The 13,627-nt window shown below is 61.7% G+C and overlaps 1 protein-coding gene across 1 annotated transcript in view; it reads left to right on the forward strand.

Moving 5' to 3' along the window:
• LOC104016071 (disintegrin and metalloproteinase domain-containing protein 18-like) overlaps positions 1 to 12,436 on the forward strand; it is a 25,223-nt gene extending 12,787 nt beyond the window's left edge. The window contains exons 20-37 of the mRNA XM_087762733.1: positions 240 to 318; positions 1,062 to 1,138; positions 1,255 to 1,432; positions 2,152 to 2,217; positions 2,454 to 2,525; positions 2,675 to 2,841; positions 2,938 to 3,019; positions 3,312 to 3,448; positions 3,745 to 3,925; positions 4,836 to 4,925; positions 6,458 to 6,656; positions 7,649 to 7,754; positions 8,137 to 8,320; positions 8,609 to 8,689; positions 9,162 to 9,270; positions 9,457 to 9,607; positions 9,876 to 9,954; positions 11,840 to 12,436. Of these exons, the coding sequence (XP_087618859.1) occupies positions 240 to 318; positions 1,062 to 1,138; positions 1,255 to 1,432; positions 2,152 to 2,217; positions 2,454 to 2,525; positions 2,675 to 2,841; positions 2,938 to 3,019; positions 3,312 to 3,448; positions 3,745 to 3,925; positions 4,836 to 4,925; positions 6,458 to 6,656; positions 7,649 to 7,754; positions 8,137 to 8,320; positions 8,609 to 8,689; positions 9,162 to 9,270; positions 9,457 to 9,607; positions 9,876 to 9,927 (2,011 nt within the window). The 3' untranslated portion in view covers positions 9,928 to 9,954; positions 11,840 to 12,436. The remainder of the gene's footprint in view (positions 1 to 239; positions 319 to 1,061; positions 1,139 to 1,254; positions 1,433 to 2,151; positions 2,218 to 2,453; positions 2,526 to 2,674; positions 2,842 to 2,937; positions 3,020 to 3,311; positions 3,449 to 3,744; positions 3,926 to 4,835; positions 4,926 to 6,457; positions 6,657 to 7,648; positions 7,755 to 8,136; positions 8,321 to 8,608; positions 8,690 to 9,161; positions 9,271 to 9,456; positions 9,608 to 9,875; positions 9,955 to 11,839) is intronic.
• Positions 12,437 to 13,627: the final 1,191 nt, after the last annotated feature.

Genomic DNA, 13,627 nt, shown 5'->3' on the forward strand with positions numbered 1-13,627 from the left:
CTCCCCGCGGGCAGCACGCCCGGACCTACATCATCCCCATCGAGGGGACCCCGCGCCCCGTGCGCCTGCGGCAGCAGTAAGTGGGGTGCAGCAGGCAGCGCGGCCCCCCGGCCCCTCTGCAGCCCCCGGGGCTGTGCAGGGTAACGGGCGGGAAGCGGGGAGGGCCACTGCCTCGTGCGGTGGCCACCACGCGTGGCCACGTGCCGACTGCACGGGCGTCACCTCTGTTTTGTGTGTAGAGTGTTTTTGCCGGAGGATTTCCGGATCTATACCGATGGCGGAGGGGGGCTTGCGAAAGCCGAACTGGCACATATCGAGGTAATAGTCCCGTCCCGTACGCTGTAGCCACCGTCTCTGAGAACAGAGCAGCCGTGGAAGTGCTCCAGCAGGAACGTGCAGAGGAGAGCCCCCTCTGCAGCAGTGCTCTGCACAGCCCAGCTCTCCCCCGCCACGGTGCCAGCAGGAATTTTCTCAAGGCACCAAACCCCTTCCCTGGGACCACCGGTGGCCAAGCCAGCGGCGCTCAAACGTCGACGTGGTCGGTAGCGCGTGGCTGGAGGAAGGCGGGCAGCCACCAGCCAGGGGTTTTGCGGAGGGGCAGGGGTGTGGGCTCAGCCTGTAGCTGGTGCAGCAATGCAAGCAATCCCACGGTGGAGCCCGCCCTGCAGCGTGTGGGCTCGGGCTACCTGGGGGGCCACGGCTGCTGCCAGGCGAATGGCTGCGTCACCCAGCCAGCCCAGCATTTGGGAGGACAGCCACACTGAGGGCACGCATCAGCTCGCACCCCGCCGCAGCGAGGGCTGACACGGGAGCGTAACGGGTTGCCAAGGATGGCAGGGAGCTGAGGAAGGGACAAAGACCAAGCGGGGGTCAGTGCAGGTGTCCCTTCCCAGAGGAGGCCGCAGTGCCGTGCTCCTCCCCACACGCGTTGTGTGCCCGTCCTCTGCGGGGACGGGGACCGTGGCACAGGCGGTAGCAAGGTCTGGTGCCTCGCACACGGCAGCGCTCCCCAGGGCTTGGGAGAAGGCACCGAGCCGTTGATACGGCTTTACTCCTTCCAGCGCGACTGCTTCTACGAAGGCTACGTTGAGGGTTTCCCCGTTTCGCTCGTGGCACTTAGCACCTGCTCCGGCCTGAGGTAAAGCGGTTGCTTTCGCCGGGGGGACAGGCGTCAGCATGAGCGCCGGGCAGTGCCGGCGTCGTCCCAAGGTGGCGGAGGAGCCATTCCTGCTGCTCCGCACCTTTGCTTTCCAGCGGGATCCTGCAGCTCGCGAATGCCAGCTACGGGATCAAGCCTCTGGAGGCTGCAGCCGGGTATCAGCACCTTGTGTACCCAATGTGGAATGAAAACAGAGAGAGTCGGCTGTTTGCAGAAAACAGCTCTCTTGCCTGGACTGGGGAGGTGTCACGGAAGCCAGAGGACGCAACAGCAGTGAGTACACCTCCTGGCCGGTTGGTCTTTGGGACACCTGTAGCCAAAGGGTGCCTCAGTTTGTGCAACAGCGTGTTTCTGAGTTGATTTGGTACAGCAGATGCTAAAGGGCTTCAGAACTCGTCTGTGCTAAGGATGAGGTCTCTGCCTGCGACGGGTGGGAGCTGTGAGGGTGGTCCACGGCTGGGCAAGCAGGACGGGGATTTCTTGGCAGCAGTTATCATGCCAGAGTCGACTCTGCCTGCTTATTAACGGTGGGAAGAGAGCCAGGCAAGCGGGGAGGGCATGTTCCTGCGCTGGAACTTAACCTGGTGGGCCAAAGGCAGCGTGCAGAGCCGGGGGGGCAGTGGTCCCGGCAGGCGGCTGGTGTGTGGTGCTGCTGGGTGGCCGCGTTCAGAGCTGCTGCCAATAGGAAGGATTCAAGGTTTGCCTCTGCTCTCTCTTGCCTTTTTTCCATTGGACTGTGGCCTTGCCAAAATGTTGTTGTAAATATGTCTGGAATCTGTGGCTGAGGATGTCACGTTGTAGATGATGTGAGGATGGTTTTCCTGGGAGTCTGTGGCTGTTCTACAGCTCCAAATGGCCACGAAGTGCAGTAACTGACCGAGGACCTAAAGGTCTCCTTTGCAGAGCTGCTACGAACTGCAGCAGCTCTGCCCTAATGTGTGCCGGGGGTGCTTTTGTTGCTTAGTTTGTTTTGTTATTTGGTTTTCCTAAAGAGTAAGCAAGCTGTCAGTAGATCCCCTCGGTATCTGGAAACGCACGCAGTTCTGGACAAGGCTCTGGTAAGTCTTTGCATCCTCTCTGCTGTAAATCGCTGCCTCTAGAAAAAACTTCTGCGCGCAGCAAGTCCATAGCAACGTCAAGGGCAATTTGCACGAGGCTTGAGAGCCCTCGTGCAACGGGAACGAACTCCCTTGGGCACGGACAAGAGTACGTTGTGGCAGGGACCACAGCCAGCGCTCTCGGAGAGTTGCCTTGCACGGTGCCCTGACGCGCTCTGGCCTTTGTCGCCTTCCAGTATGACTATATGGGAGCAGACAAGGATGCCGTGACGGCCAGGATAGTGCAGCTCTTCAGCTACGTGAACAGCGTAAGTTGCTTTTGGTCGCATCCCGAAGGCGCATGGGAAGTGTGGGGGAGCGGTATGGATAAGGCCCCGTAGCTAAAGCAAGCGGGAGGCTGCGGAGCAGCAGGGCGCTGTGGACCAGCCGTGGTGTCTGTCTGTCTGCCTGCCTCCAGATGTTTGCTCGCCTCAATCTGACAATAGTACTGTCTTCTCTGGAGTTTTGGACGGAAAAGAACAAAATCCCAACCACGGGAGATGCCGAGGAGTTGCTGCAGAGATTTTTGCAGTGGAAAAATGCGCATCGTGTGTTGCGGCTGCAGGACATAACGTTTCTATTTGTGTAAGAAAGACGAGGATGGCTGTGTTAGTGTGGAAACGAAAGGAAGAGGCAGGTGCCGCTATACGGTGTGTCGGACTGGGTCTGCTCTGTTCCCAGTTACAGGGACCAGTCCCATTACGTGGGGGCATCTTCTGTGAGCAAGCTGTGTCTCAGAAACCATGCTGGAGGGGTTGCCTTGGTACGGTACCACTGAGCTGGCTGGCTGTCCCCATAACCTCCCGTGCCTGTAGGTAAGGTGGCGAGCGGTGCCTCAGGAGCTAAGCCCCGCACGCAGCCCGAGGCCGAGGAGCTCCAGGTGGGAGCGGAGCCCCGCCAGCCATGCAGCAGAGGCGCCGGGGGGTGCAGACCGGGTGCCCCCCGGGCTGTCGGTGCAGGAGCCCTTACGCCCAGCAGCCCGCCAGAGCCCCGAGGGAAGGCGCTCGGGTACGGCAGCACCGGTGGGCTGAGGCCAGTCCTTGTCCCCCTTGCAGTACCGGAGGGCTATGACGCTGGAGGCATTTGCAGTCGTCGTGGCCCGGCTGCTGGGGCTCAGCCTGGGGATGGGGTACGACGATCCCAGGAGCTGTCGCTGCGCAGGAGCCGCCTGCATAATGCAGGCCAGCTGGGCGTAAGGCTCTCCCTGCCCCCTCGGCGCATGGGTGGGTTGCGGCGTGATGGCCCAAGTGGGGTGTGCTCCCGGCGGGTGTGCACGGTGCCCGTCTGTGCGCCGCCGCCTGCGAGGGGCAGAGCAGGGGACGTGTGCAGGAGCGGGCAGGGACGGAGGGGGCAGACAGCGGGCAGCTCCTGGGGGCAACCACAGCGGAGAGCAGCCACCCCGCGTCACCGACATCTTCTGCGGGCGAGGAGGGCGCGCAGCCCCAAATGCAGACCGTGGTAACAGCAGCCCTGTCCCCTGCCTTGCAGACACTCGGCTGGCGTGAAAGCCTTCAGCAGCTGCAGCGTAAGAGACTTTCAGCGTTTTCTCGCCACTGGAGAAGGGCAGTGCCTGCTGAACAGGCCAGCTATGGATGCAGCATATAAAGCCCCTGTGTGCGGCAACAAAGTGGTGGAGCGGGGAGAGGCTTGTGACTGCGGTTCAGTAGAGGTTAGTTAGTTGTGGAGCCTTGGGACAGCGCAAAGAGCCAAGCCACGTGTCCCGAGGGGAAAGAGCAATCCCAAGAGAGGTGTGAATCCCTCCCATACCTTCCAGACCTCTGTGCAGGGCAGGGAGGGCCCAAGGCTTTATGGAACCCTAAAGCCAGGCAGACGCTTGCCTATGGTTGCCACCATGTCTGAAGCAGCAGTCACAGAGGGCCGTTGTGTGGTGTTGGGGATGGGTGGATGGAGGGAGTTTGTAAGCGGTTGTAGCTGTAGAGAGGGGCTGCCCGCAGCCCCCCGCTGCAGGGACACCACCTGAAGCGGCGCTGGGTGGATTACCCTAGGGACCTGCCAAGGCGCCCTGCTGCAGATACCACTGGGGAAGCAGTTTTGCACAGCAGTGTGGCACGTGGTGACGCTCTGGGGAGAAACTCTGTGACTGCAGCCTGCCAAAAAGGCAGGGGTGCTGTAGCGGCCGTGTGGTTTGCTGGCAGGGCAGAGGCAGCGGGGGAGGTCTGGTAGAGGAGCAGTACTCCTGTTGCAGAGGAGAACTGGAGCAGTGGATGAACTCCTCTGTTTTGCTAGAAGCCCCCCCTTTTGTGCCAGCCTGGGTGCAGCTGTGTGCGCACATCTGCAAGCGATCTCTGTCCCCGCAAGTGCTGCCAGCCCTGGCAACGGCTCCCCCCGGCCTCGAGCGTGCGTGGTTGTGAGGATGGGAAATACGGTCTTGCCGTGGGAGCGTTGATGGCTGGGGGCAGCCAGCGTGGCAGAGGGGCTCTGCCCCGGGACCCCGGGCGCTGCTGGAATGCCTGGGAGATGGCTGCCTCGGATGACAGGGGCTGCCGGAGGGAAGGGCCAAGCTCTCCGGCTTGTTGCCTTGTTGTCCTCACCTGACTGTCCCCACTGGTCACGTCCAGGAATGCCAGCGTGACCCGTGCTGCACCACTGGCTGCAGGATGAGGAGAGGGGTGCAGTGCCTGTCGGGACCGTGCTGCCGGAACTGCCGGGTAAGCCACGTGGCGGGAGCGGGCACGCTGCGGTCCCTAGGGATAGCCCCCCCATGCCAGCATCACTCGCTTACATGCCTGATGTGAAACGGGAATGTAACGGGACTCAAGGGGGAAAACGGGGACTGTGCCTCCAGCCGACGGTACTTGCTAGTGCGTTGATGCAGAGGGTCAGCAAGTGTTGGAAAGTGAAGTGAGCGCTGTGAAGTGCGGGTGCCAGTTAGGGGCCTGTGTCCCAGGAAAGTATTTTTAGGGGGCAGGTACCGTGCCTGCTCCCAAAGTCCCGAGGTGAAGGAGATGCTGACTTTATGGCCACATGTGAGGGTCGTAGCGGCATTTGGCCTTCCCAGCTGGGCAGCGCAGGGTGCTTGGGGCCGGGCGACTCCTGTCAGTGGTGGCACGTCTGTCCTGTCGCCAAGAGCCGCGCAGGCTGCAGGGGAGGGCGGCAGGGCGGAGGAGCGAGCAGGGGCCATGGCAGCTGGAGCAAAGGCAGGGCGAGTGGAAATCCACGCACGAGAATCGCGCTGCGTCGGGCCATGCGGGTGCCAGCGGTCTTGTGGTGTGCAGGAGTTTGGGGGGGGCTGCAGCTGGGGCCCCAAAGTACCGGCAGCTTTTGTCTTGCAACTGTACAGAGAGGACAGGGTGCAGTGTGCTCGGGAGCCAGAGGAGCTGAGACTTCACTTTCTGGGGGAGAGCCACTGTTTTCTGGACAGTATTTGCTCTCCATGTTGTGTGCATCAGGCCAGCTGGTGTTACCGTGGGGAAGGCTTTGGGGGTCCTTTTGTTTGTGTCGCTGGTTAATGCAGTTGTTGAAAACAGCGGACGGAGCGGTTGGTCTGAAATCTCTCCCTTACGGGCCTTGATTCCAGGCAGCTGGAAGCTGCGTGGTGGAAGCAGGGGGTGCTGGTCGGCAGCGAGCGCAACAGGAGCCAGGAGCGTGCAGCCCGGAGGGCAAACCGCATCCTGGGGGCACCAAACACAGCACAGCCAGCCGGTCAAGAGAGGCCATTATCCCGCTGTATTCAGCGCTGGTGTGGCCTCACCCTGCGCACTGTGTGCAGTGCTGGGCTCCACCGTTTCAGAAGGATGTTCAGGTCCTCAAATGCGTCCAGAGGAGGGCACCAAAGCTGGTGACAGGCTGGAAGGAATGTGCTAGGAGGGGTGGCTGAGGCCTCTGGCTCTGTCTAGGTTGGAGAAAAGGAGGCTGAGGGGCGACCTTGTTGCTCTCTGCAGCTTCCTGAGGAGGGGACGTGGAGAGGGAGGTGCTGAGCTCTTCTCCCTGGGATCCAGGGACAGGATAAGTGCGAATGGCTCAAAGCTGCACCAGGGGAGGTTTAGACTGGACGTGAGGAAGCATTTCTTTACCGAGAGGGTGGTCAAACCCTGGAACAGGCTTCCTAGAGAGGTGGTCGATGCCCCAAGCCTGTCAGTGTTGAAGAGGCATTTGGGCATTCCTCCTAATTCTGTTCTAATCTGTTCTATTGCAATTCTATTCTCTTCTAATCTAACTTAATCTGTTTTCTTTCCTCTAGTTTGTGAAAAGAGGCACGTTATGTAGAAGCAGCTCCGAGGACGAGTGCGAGTTGAAGGAATATTGCAACGGCACCTCTGGGCAGTGCACACCCGACCTCTGGGTCATGGACGGGCATCCCTGCAGCAGGAACACTGCCTTCTGCTACCAGGGAGTCTGCCAGACAGCCGACAAGCAGTGTCAGAAGGTCTTCGGCCAAGGTAAGGGTGACGGATTGCAGGAGGGGAGCTGGCTGTCATGTGGGAAATGCAAAGACCTGGAAGGAAAGCATTGAAGTGGGAAACCCTGGCAGCCCAACTCATGTGCGCGGGCAAAAAGGGAGAGGAGGTACGGAGGAATGGGAGGAGGCGTGTCGGGCTGTCTGTCCATCGCTGTGCTGCCACAGCGTGGGTTAGGCTGGGGGTGTTTGTAAGGGACCGAGTCCCTGCAGCCGGAGCGGAGGTGTCAGTGAGAGAAGAGCTCTCATGGAAGTTGATCTAAGCTGGGTGAAAGAGCAAGCGGCCGAGGGCCTGGTGGAAAAGGCCATGAGCGCACCATGGGAAGGGTGTCCAGGGACAAGGGTGGGCAGCTGGCCGGGCTGTGACTGGCGTAACTGAAGTTGGGGTGGTACACCGCCAGGAGATATGGGGCTGCTTTGGTGGCACGCTGTCAGGTGCAACGCAGTTGTGAGTGTCCTGGGCACCTGGAGAAATGGCTCCCAATGAGCATCTGCCTCGTGGCCGCAGGGCGAGGTGTGCATGCGTTGTGTTGCAGCACTGGTGCTGTTCCAGGGAGGCTGGCAATGAAGGAGCGGTGTGTAGTGGCAAGTGGTTGTGAGAGCCGTTGGTGGGGGACGCTCGTGCAGGATGGGGCTGGCTAGCTGCGAGCGCTGTCCTTTCCGGCCAGGCGGATGCTCTCGTTCTCTGGGACACAATTCCCAGAAATGTCCTGGACGGTCTTGTGGCTATGCCGGGGGGAGCCTGGCGTGGAGCCGATGGGCACGCAGGGGTGCAGATGGGAGGCAGCCAGGGCATCCCACTGGAGCAGGCTGTAGGGAGCATGAGAGCAAGCAGGCTCTGGATGCCTGTGAGCACACAGGTGGCCCCAGGCATCACCAAGTAGCGGGTGTAGCGTGTGGCCTAAGCGGTGATGCCTAAACCCAAGGTGGAGAGGGGCTGTTGGACAGACCATGGGTGTCGTTATGTGTTTGCAGGTGCCAAGAACGGGCCTTTGGCCTGCTACGAAGAAATTAATAGCCAAAGGGACAGAATGGGACACTGTGGCTCCGATCACCGTGGTTACCAGCATTGTGCGTGGAAGTAAGTGCTGTAGCAAGGGTGCCGAGATGCTCTGGCCGCAGCGTGGTCTGCCACGGAGCCGGGAGCCCAGCCCCACAGTGGGGAAGAGGCGGAGCGCGGATGGGGTCCCTGAGCTCAGCCGCCCGTCGGCGGAGAGGAAGGTGCCGTCCCGGGGTTGGGCGGGCAGGGGCACTGGACGTGCCCATGCAGGGCTGGTGAGCGCACGGGCTGGGAGGGGGGATGTGGAAAGGGCCCATGGCGGACGTAAGCATGCCATGTCCACATACTGGGAATCGGGCGTTCGGGGTCCGTTCTCCGAGTACTCGCTCGGTGTTGGCAAGAGAGCTGGAGTGGAAGGATGAAGGTGGCTGTTGTCAATCCTTTGCTCGCGATGCCTTTGCAGGGATCTCCGATGTGGGAAGCTCGTGTGTGAATATCCGAGCTCCAAGCCCTTTACCAAGGAGAAGGCTGCGGTGGTTTACGCTCGGGTGCAGAACACGCTGTGTGTAACGTTAGACTACATGAAGCCTCCCACGGAGAGGGACCCCATGCTGGTGAACGATGGCACTGTCTGTGGTGACCACAAGGTAAGGAAACCCCTGATGTGTAGCAGCTCCCTTGGGAGAAGAAGGACTTGTAGAAAGTACTGCTGCGGTAGCGGTGTCAGGGCCCCGAGGGCAGCAGCTTTTCTGTTGTGTCCACCCTGGAGGAATTGGGATGGATGTATGGGCGGCGTGACCCCCTTCAGACGGGGTCTAGCATGAAGCCTGATGCTCCCTTGTGGGTTCCCGAAAGATCTGCAGCTCTCCTGAGTTGGAGCTGGTGCGTAACCACCCGGCTGGCTGACCAGGGTTGCCTGTGTGCTTGTCCTGTAGATCTGCCTGAACCAGCAGTGTGTGCCTGCCACTGTCCTGAACTATAAATGTGAGGTGAAGACAAAGTGCCACAATCGCGGTGTAAGTCACGGTGCTGCACGTTGTTGTTTGTGGTTTGTTCAACTCTCCAGAGACGTGGCTCGCAAAAGTGGTGTCTCGGGTCATGGCTGTGGGGAAGGGCAGCTGAGGGGGGCTTGGCGATGGAAGTGCCGGACTATCTCTCGAGGCTGCATGTGTAGCACCTCCAGCAGAACGCCTTCGTGGAGCCAGGCGGCTCCTCTTTGTAAATCAGCCAAACAGAAAGGGTCTGAGCCTGCTGGGAAGCTGGAAGAAGCGATAAGGATGGGGAGAAGGCAGCGCCCCGGGAGGTGACAGCCCGCACTGACCGAGGCAAAGGGCCAGCCGTGTGAGCCCCGGGCGAGTTGCGCACGGGGAGGCTTTGCCCGGTGCCAGGTGCCCTGATGTCTGTGCCCCGTGTCTGGCAAGTGAGGACGTGTGAGTATGATCCTCTGCAGCCGGCTAGAACTCCTGTCTCTCCCTGCCTGTCACGCAGGTCTGCAATAACCAAGGGAGCTGCCATTGCCATCCTGGCTGGAAACCACCGACTTGCCAGGAGAAAGCAGGGGCGATGGGTGGGAGTGGCAGCAGCGCGTCCGGAGATGGTGAGTGGCGAGGGCAGCGGCTGCTCGGGGTGAGGGTTCTCATGGGAAGAGATGGTTCTGGGGCCAGGGCGAGGGATTTCTGTTCTGGCGGTGGCTTACCAGAGCAGGGCTGTGTAAGCAAGCGTCTGGGTCCTGTGCTGTATCCCAGGATGGGCGCAGGGAGGTTGTTTTCTTTCCTGTGCCTAGATGAAGCAGACGTCGGGAGCAAGGGCTCGCTGAAGCTGTGGCTGCTTCTGACCTTCTGCCTCTTTGTGCCCATCACCGTCGGGCTCATCCTCATGGCGCTAAGAAGGGGCCAAAGGCGCTGTGTCTCCACCGAGGAGCTGGATGAAGACAAGTGAGTCTGTTCTCTGCACCAAAGGGTGCTGAGGTGATGCTGTGGACGTGGCACGGAGGTGGCTGTAGGCAGCAGGAAAGCTGGAGCCCGCACAAGGACTCTTGCCCTGCAGCACGCCCGAGGCGGGAAGAGAAAGCAGGAGCGATGGATGACGAAGGGACGAGACGGTGCCACCATGGGGCCAGCGACAATGCTGAGAGGATTTTTCCTCCTTGCAGCTCTGGGTGGCTCTACGACTGACAGGAGCTGCCTTCCCGTCCCACTCTAGGTTGGAAGACAAGGACTCTGTGGATGAGGAAAGGAGCGTGTCGGATGTGTAGCGGTGCAGCAGGGAAGGACGTTGAAATGTAAGTCTTTGCCCATGTGGCTGATGATTGTTTTTTTTGTGCAGGGCTTGTGTGGGCGTGGCGGTGGAGCTGGCAGTGGAAATAGTGGAGAGGGAGCCGTTGTGGCTGCCTTGATGTTGGCAGGGGAGCAGCCTTAGTGGGAGCCTCGGGCTGGGGGCCAGGGCACCGCCGGCAGCGTGGTTGTTGGAGTCACGGGTGGGTGGCAGTAGGGTTTCTGCGGCATGTTGGCTCCTGGGTGCCTGCAGATGTGGCCGGTTGAAGCCCCGGGAGTCGGAGTAAGTGGTCAGGAGGTAGCAGTTGGTCAAATGTCCCGGGCATGTGGCAGCGGATGGCAGCCTGGGTGGCAGTGAGTTAGCATGAGCTCTGAGCGGTGAAGCTTAAGAGGTGCTTGCTGGAAGAAGGCGTATGAGTGTAATAGGGAAGTAGGGTGGAATAGAGAGGCCTGGAATAGTGGAGTTACTTGGAAGGGACCTGCGACAGTTGTTTAGTGCAACTGCTGTTCTGTTTAATATGTTTTTTGATGATCTTGACTTGGGAATCGAGCGCACCCCCAGTCAGTTTGGAGCCAACACCCCGTTGGGCAGGAGTGTTGGTCTGCTGGAGGGCATGGGGGCTCTGCAGAGGGCCCTGGCCAGGCTGGGTCGATGGGCCCAGGCCACTGGGTGAGGGTCTGCAAGGCTCAGGGCCGGGTCCTGCACTGGGGGCACACCAACCCCAGGCACCGCTGCAGGCGTGGGGAGGAGCGGCTGGGAGCTGCCCGGCGGGAAAGGGCCTGGGGGTGCTGGTCGACAGCCGCTGAACATGAGCCAGCAGTGTGCCCAGGTGGCCAAGAGGGCCCACGGCATCCTGGCTTGTGTCAGCAATAGTGTGGCCAGCAGGAGCAGGGCAGGGATCGTCCCCCTGTACTTGGCACTGGTGAGGCCGCCCCTCGAATGCTGTGCTCAGCGCTGGGCCCCTCACCCCAAGGCGGCCATGGAGGGGCTGGAGCGTGGCCAGAGCAGGGCAGCGAGGCTGGGGCAGGGGCTGGAGCCCAAGGCTGGGGAGGAGCGGCTGGGGGAGCTGGGGGGGCTCAGCCTGGAGAAGAGGAGGCTGAGGGGAGCCCTCATCGCTCTCTGCAACGGCCTGAAAGGAGGCTGGAGCCGGGGGGGTCGGTCTCTTCTCCCCAGGAACAAGCGATGGGACGAGAGGGAACGGCCTCAAGCTGCGCCAGGGCAGGTTTGGGTTGGGTATTGGGAAAAACTTCTTCCCCCAAAGGGCTGTCAGGCCCTGGCCCAGGCTGCCCAGGGCAGGGGCTGAGTCCCCACCCCTGGAGGGATTTAAAAGCCAGGGAGATGTGCTTAGGGCCATGGTTTAGTGGTGGACTTGGCAGTGCTGGGTTAATGGTTGGACTTGATGATCTTAAGGGTCTTTTCCAACCTCAGTGATCCAACAGGTGGGTGGTTTGTCAGGGGGACAGGGGAGGACTGTGGCGGCAGTGAGTGTTGTCCAAGTTGGGGAGTAGTTGGTCTTAGTGCTCGGGCAGGGGCAGGCGGCAGCGACGCCTGTTTGGCGAGGATGCGGCAGCGGCGGCCCTGGGGCGTGCGGGGTGCCGAGCAGCCCTGTGCGTGGAGGTGCCTGCCCGTGCAAGCCGACTCGGTGGAGAGTTGGACCGAGTGTCACTTGGGTGAGGTGCCGAGGGCTGTCCCTGTGGTGCGCTCAGCCCCCAGACGGGGTCCATGTCTCTTGGCACGTGAGCCCGGAGGGTGGCAGGAGCGTGCGTGGCAGGTGCTGGGGCAGTCCCACGTGAAGCAGCCCTTGGGCGGGCAGGGACCTTGGGGTGGAGGTGGCTGGAGGGGGGTGCTGCCCAGAAGTAAGTGGTGCCTCCGTGGCGTTTCCTCTCTGGCAGCGTCTAGGGCCAGGCAGCGTCTGGCAGCGGGTGTCGGAGCCCAGTCCATGGAGGACGCTGCAGCGTGGCACAGGGGAGGAGATGCCCACGGCCCTGGGAGCGAAGTGGCCCGCAGCCTGTGTAGTGGCCACTGTAAGCATGTGTAGTGTCTGTTGTTGTGGTGTTTGTTGTTCAATAAAAGGTGTCTGCGATCTCTGAGGAGCTGTGTCATCCCTGCGGAGTGGCACCGGGTGCCAGAACCGTGTCTGGACTAGGAGGCCCCTAAGTGAGTGGAGGAGCCCTGGCTATGTGCTGTGATGGTGTGGGCAAGGGCTGCTCCTGCCGGGGCCACAGCCAGGAGACGTGGCCAGCCCTGACCGGCATGTGCCCAGTGTGATGCCAGGGACTGATTGACTGAGTGAGAGGTGCCTGCCAGCCCTGGCCCTTGTTGGACTCAGAGCCAGCGAGGCAAGAGGGCAGCAGGCCTGGCCATGTGTCAGTCAAGCAATGGAGCAACCAGGGCCCCAGAGAGCCTGTGCCACCCTCTGTGCCCAAGGAGCACCCGTGCTGCAAACCTGGACGCTCGCTGCTGACCCTGCAGCCGCAGCTGGTCCCTAGAAGCAGGGTTTCACGCTGTGCTGCACACTGAGAGCATCTCAGCAGAGCTGGAAAATTGCTAGTGCGATCCCAGAGGCACTGCAGCGCATCACCTACCTGACCCTGGGGACACCATTTTGTCCTGCAGGAACCTGGATGCCCTCCTCTCCTTCCCTGGTGGGGACAGTGGCACCGACTGCTTCCTCGGGTCCCTGCTGGTGGGGGCAGCAGCGGTGGCTGGAGCTGAGGTGTGGGGCACTGGCAGCAGCCTGAGCAAGAGACATTTTCTGCCCAGCACATCTGCCCTGGGACCATGGCTTTGCTTGGTGCATTCAGGGATGCAAGGACTGGCAGTGGACTTGCCCATCCGGCACCTCTGCCAGCCGGGATGGAGGCACATCTCATACCACCACACCAAAACTGCCTGGGGCGAAACAGCTCCGCTCAAGAAGCAGAGCACTCTCTAGGCTGAGGCTACAGGGAGAACATTAGTTGTACAGACAGGCAATGCAGCCCTACGCTTCAGAGCACCCTGCACCAGGAGGCTCCCAGGGTTTGCTGCCGCTGCACCACTGTGCTCTGCCAGCGCCAGCCCTTGCAGACGCCTCCCCGTTGCCGTCCCCATCCCCAGGTGGTGAGGACCGGCCAGCAGCCCTGGAAGAGGGGCTGCGTCCCACAGAGACGCCCGTCTCGCTGTCCGTGCCCCGACTAACACAGCCCTTCCCTTCCCGTGCACCCATGGCATCTCCAGCCCCGGCCTCGGCACGGGCAGCTTTCTGCGCAGGTGGCACTCACGGTGCTGCTTTTCCCCCAGGAAACCACTGTTTTGGCAGGCCCCACTCAGAGCACGCTGCCAAGCCCTGCTCGGATGGGGGGGGGACCTGCTGGGCTGCCCCAGTGACCCTCAGCCGCCGGGACCCTGCCCTGCCGGGCGCCAGGCTGGGGCGGCTCTCAGCGGCACCGGGAGGCTCACGCCATTGCGGCTGACGCACAGAAAGAGCACGGGGCGGATGTGCGGTGCCTGCCGTGGCCGCAGGCTCCTTCCCGCTGGCGTGGGGCTGGCGGGAGGGTGGGCTAGGGCGGTGGTGGCGGAGGAAGCCTGACTCACCAGAGCAGGCGCCGTGCCGGGAAACCCTCGCGTGCCGGACGGCCCCCTCTGGCTGCAGCCCACATCCCCTGGACAGGCACACCGTGGCACTCACCCTCACACTT

Source organism: Nipponia nippon, unplaced genomic scaffold (genome assembly GCF_047370975.1).
Source record: "Nipponia nippon isolate SJK-2023a ecotype South Korea unplaced genomic scaffold, ASM4737097v1 scaffold_27, whole genome shotgun sequence".
In the NCBI taxonomy this organism is placed as follows: domain Eukaryota; kingdom Metazoa; phylum Chordata; class Aves; order Pelecaniformes; family Threskiornithidae; genus Nipponia; species Nipponia nippon.